The 4749-nt window shown below is 42.9% G+C and overlaps 1 protein-coding gene across 1 annotated transcript in view; it reads right to left on the reverse strand.

Moving 5' to 3' along the window:
* Positions 1-296: 296 nt before the first annotated feature.
* Positions 297-4749, reverse strand: part of LOC310790598 (exosome complex component RRP40-like) — a 4805-nt gene continuing 352 nt past the window's right edge. The window contains exons 2-4 of the mRNA XM_083652309.1: positions 3240-3389; positions 1911-2062; positions 297-1213 (exon numbers count right to left, since the gene is read on the reverse strand). Coding sequence (XP_083508435.1) covers positions 1006-1213; positions 1911-2062; positions 3240-3389 — 510 coding nt within the window. The 3' untranslated portion in view covers positions 297-1005. The remainder of the gene's footprint in view (positions 1214-1910; positions 2063-3239; positions 3390-4749) is intronic.

Below are 4749 nucleotides of genomic sequence, written 5' to 3' on the forward strand. Positions count from 1 at the left end.
GTACTTTCAAAGCCATCCATTCATTTTCAAAAAACTTGTACTTGTAAGGACTTAATTTTTGTCAAGTCCACACACTTTAAAAGATTTCCAAAGACCATGAGAGCCCTGATGTTGATACACATCCAGTGTGAGGTGATGCTCTCCTTTGAATCAGCAGCGTGTTGAACTGCAGGTTTGTTTCTGTAATGCGACGGATTTTTCTCCAAAGACAAAACCGACAAAGAGGGCCGACTGATGCTGCGTTAACTACGGCAACCCATCAGGGACATTTTACATTTAATGTAAATTTTCCTGTGATAAAAATATATTGAATTATTGTTTTCCCAAGATCCTGATAATGAAATGTTTGACTTGGAACGAACATCCTAAAGAAAGCATATTATTCAAAAGCCAAACGTTGAAGTCAGCCGGCCTGTTGGTGTTCAGGACCTTCAGTCAGTCAACATGGCATCAGGTCAGTGTGATGAAGCAGAGAAATTAATTCATTATGTCTGGAAAACAAAATGTGTTATCTGGAGGTAATGACATAAATTAGGGCCGCACCTAACGATTATTTTCATTATTGATTAATCTGTCGATTATTGTCTCGACTAATTGATAAGTCATTTGGTCTAGAAAATGTCAAAATCTTCCCAAAACCCAAGATGACATCCGCAAATATCGTCTTTTGTCCTGACCAACAGTCCATAACCCAAAGATAATCAGTTTACTGCCATAGAAGACTAAAGAAACCAGAAAATGTTGACATTTAAGAAGCTGGAACAAGAGATTATTTTTCTTAGAAAATAGTTTAAATGATTAATCAATTACAAAAATGGTTGGCGATTAATCTTCTAATCAATTAATCATTATCTCAAGAACACAAAGAAAATGAACTCTTCCTCACAGGAAAATGGTATAAGTCAAATGTTAATACATGTCCTCAATGGGCATCTGTACCCAACAAAACCACAGAGTGGAAACTGTCCGGTGTTGAGTGGGTGCTCCAACCCCCCGCTGTGGGTGCTACAGCGCCCCCTGTGCCACCCTCCTGAACAGCACACGTCTCTGCTGCGCCGTCATGTTCTCGCAGCTCTCCAGCAGGTTCGCCACGACCAGCGTCTGCTGCACGCTGCCGGCCTTCACCCACACCCTGCCGTTCAGCCCAACCACCAGCTCAGAGGGAAACAGCTTCTCCAGGTCCTTGATGATGTCACTCTGAGGCACCAGCAGCCTGTCAGCACAGCAGAACATCAGAGAAACTAAGATTACGGGTTTTGGTTTCAACTCATCTGACCTAAATATCTTCTCAAAAGTGTTAAAGCCACTAAACACAATATTCAGCACTACTAGAAGCCAGCAATCCACGACTATATATATATCTAGTGAGACAGGCGAGTTATATTGTTGTGTGCAGTGAAGGAAACCACGCCCCCCTCTCTGTTGTGCTTGCGATCATTTGTGGATCAAGCTGTGAATGTGATTGGAAAAATGAAGCGGCCGTTGCTGTGAAACACAGGTTGGTGTCTGATTGTATCGCAGCTGTGCATTTCTGGGTTTTGGTTTCAGTGCGGTCAGTCGGTTGTGTGGCTCTGCATATCTCCACAGCACAAGCTGTGTAGTGCAGACACAGCTGACAGCTGGTTAGAGCCATGTGAATGCATCCGGTAGTGTTGAAAGCCGTGCCTATGTATTTCGTAGATTGTTTTTGTTTAGTTTAGTTGTTGTTTACTTCTGCTCTAGCATGACATCTAGTGGGCAAAATAAATCACATGCATCCTTAAATGTCTGACAGGTTGTGACTGGAAACACATCAGCGGCTTCAGACTTCTCATGGGTGATAACAGAGAGAGGAGAAACTAAAATGACAGCGGTGTTCCTCCTTTAATATTCCTCCCGTGTGATGTCAGTGTGATGATGTCACTCTGTACCTGCGGGCCAGGCCCAGAGAGACCCGGAACAGAAGGCCTCCGGCTCCGAACACGCCCAGCCCGTTAGCCCGACCCGAGCTGTCCATACACACCACCTCCGGCTCCATGTCCTTATTGGCTATGATGAACTGACAGAACACCAGGTCGCCCACCTGTACACACGCGGGCACACACACACACACACACACACACACACGCACGCACGCACGCGAGAAGTGTGTTGTTTTGCCGTTTCTCGTTACATGAAGGAGATTCACACTGACTACGTTTACATGAGCTGCAATATTCTGATATTAACCTGATTAAGACAATACTCTGAATAAGACACTGCCATAAACTGCGTTTTCTGACTACCTTAAGGTCATAGTCAAAGAAAGCAATAGTCAAATTAAGATGTGTAGCATTCTGATCTTAGTCACATTATTGAAGTGGATTGTAGACATGTAGACACGTTAATCACACTATGATGAAAACTCTGATAGGCCGTCAGAGTTTTTGCAGCATTTTGCAACATGTACGGCAGTCAAACTGCTTGACGACACATGGTCTAGCTTCCAGTGAGTGTTGTGCAACTTGTTTACAGAAGAAAAGATGGCTGCCAGTGGTAAAAAGAAGTTCCAACATCTTGTCTCTAACACAGCAACATGACAGAAAGGCTTTTTTTTTTTTTTTACCACCTTCATCAAAATATTGTCATATTTAGATTAGAGTCAGTTATTGCAGTCCATGTAAATGTAGGCAATGAGACTGAATGTTTGAGTTCAGATTGCAAATATGGTAAATGTGGAACCAAGAGCCGACTGCAGTGTCTCTTCTATTATGTTCTGGTACCTTCTGAATATTCATTTTTAAAAAGGCCGGGTTCCTCTTTAACTTAAACCATGTGAACAAAACATATGAATATATGTCCTCATGGATGTTTGAGACATGTTGGTTGCCTACAGAATTATTATTGTTTTTAACAGAATAATATTGTTTTTTAACAGAATATTGTTTTTTAACAAAATTATTATTTGAAAACGTATGTTGGACAGTTAACGGGAAAGCAGTAAATTCTTCTGACCCGTTTTCCAACTTAATTTTTGTTCAGCCGTGTTTGATTCATTTATCTATCTTTTTTCGCTCTTTTTCACCCAGCATATTTTGAGATGGAAACTAAATGAGTGTTTTGCAACATAAGTTTGCAACTGCATGGTGAAGTGTGTGAACTGTGAAAGCAAGGAGAGTCAGAAATAAACAAAGACAGCCACTATAGACTTCTGTAGAAAGCAGAACCTCAGTAAAACCGCAGCTCTCCTGACTCTGTGAGATCAACGGGGCGTGGCCCACCTGCACGTTGGGTCTGTTCCTCTTGGTGGCGCCCTCGAAGGCCAGGTAGGACAGAGACGCCTGCTCGCTGCCGCCCACGTCCACCTTGAAGATGTCTCCAGACTTGGTCGTCACGATGCCGATCACACACTCTCCTTTAGCTGGAACGTACTGAGGAGAGAGAGAGAGAGGCTGAGGGTCACCTGACAGCTCAGAGGCAAACATCACACTCTCTCCTTTAGCTGGAACGTACTGAGGAGAGAGAGAGAGTCTGAGGGTCACCTGACAGCTCAGAGGCAAACATCACTCTCTCTCCTTTAGCTGGAACGTACTGAGGAGAGAGAGAGAGTCTGAGGGTCACCTGACAGCTCAGAGGCAAACATCACTCTCTCTCCTTTAGCTGGAACGTACTGAGGAGAGAGAGAGAGGCTGAGGGTCACCTGACAGCTCAGAGGCAAACATCCCAACACTGACCGACTGAATTTAACCAATAATTCCATTTAAAAGCAGAGAACAGAATGTAAAACACAGAATATCATTTCATCATATCACCAGTTAGTCCCATAACGTGACGCTGCTACTGTACGTCATGTAAACGGTTGATTCACGCAAGCAGTATCATTTTAACAGCGCCGGTTAAATGACTGGCTTCACTAGGCGGACTATCATATCTTCGGATCTGCAATCGGAGGTCGGATACGGGTAGGAGAGCTTTTTTAACAGCGTTTTCCACCTATTGAGGATTCGAACGCTGTGTGACGCTGACTGCTGTACGAGAATATCTCAGAGTACAGTAGCAGCGTCACGTTATGGGGCTAGTCACCAGTCAAACAGTCACATGGATTCTAAACAGAAAGAGACTGAAAAACCAGAATCTCTCAGCATTTGGATGTTTGTTGAAGATAATTTCCCTCCTGATCAGTGCTTAATAGAAACTTAATTTTTCTCCACTACATTGATTCAAATGTATTGGAAAGTTGTATAACATTACATGCCTACATAATACTATTCTAAAAGTGTCTAAGCCACTCCAAGGTTTGAACCTCTAATAGTTTATGTTTGTATCTTAATTCTCTCGTCATGATCGATAGCCTACATTTGATTCTGTCATGTAAAGACAAATATGTGCTCGCCTGAGCATTCATACATCTGACAATCTAATATTTGAGTGATTTTCGGCAAAGCCAGAAACCTGGTAGATCAAAACAGAAACCCTCTGCTCTGACATCTTGTTAGTGTTCTGCTTAAGGTTAATTCTGGATGTGTCTGACTCGGATCCATCAAACTGAAATTTACTTCAATAAACTCTCCACTTTTAGAGCAAATATTCCTGCTGCTCACTACCGCAGACAGCAGCGTATCCTGGCGGAGGAACTGAACGCACCATAGAGCGGAACCAATTATAAAAGTCGCTGTTTTACTGCTGTTAAGTGCTGCTTGGTGAATCATTGTGTGCCGTATTGGAGAGTGAACACTGGCGATTCAGAAAAGGTTTTATCCTACAAGATGTGTCCAGCTGCCGATAAGCAAG

Source organism: Poromitra crassiceps, assembly GCF_964638095.1.
Source record: "Poromitra crassiceps genome assembly, chromosome: 15".
Taxonomy (NCBI): Eukaryota; Metazoa; Chordata; class Actinopteri; order Beryciformes; family Melamphaidae; genus Poromitra; species Poromitra crassiceps.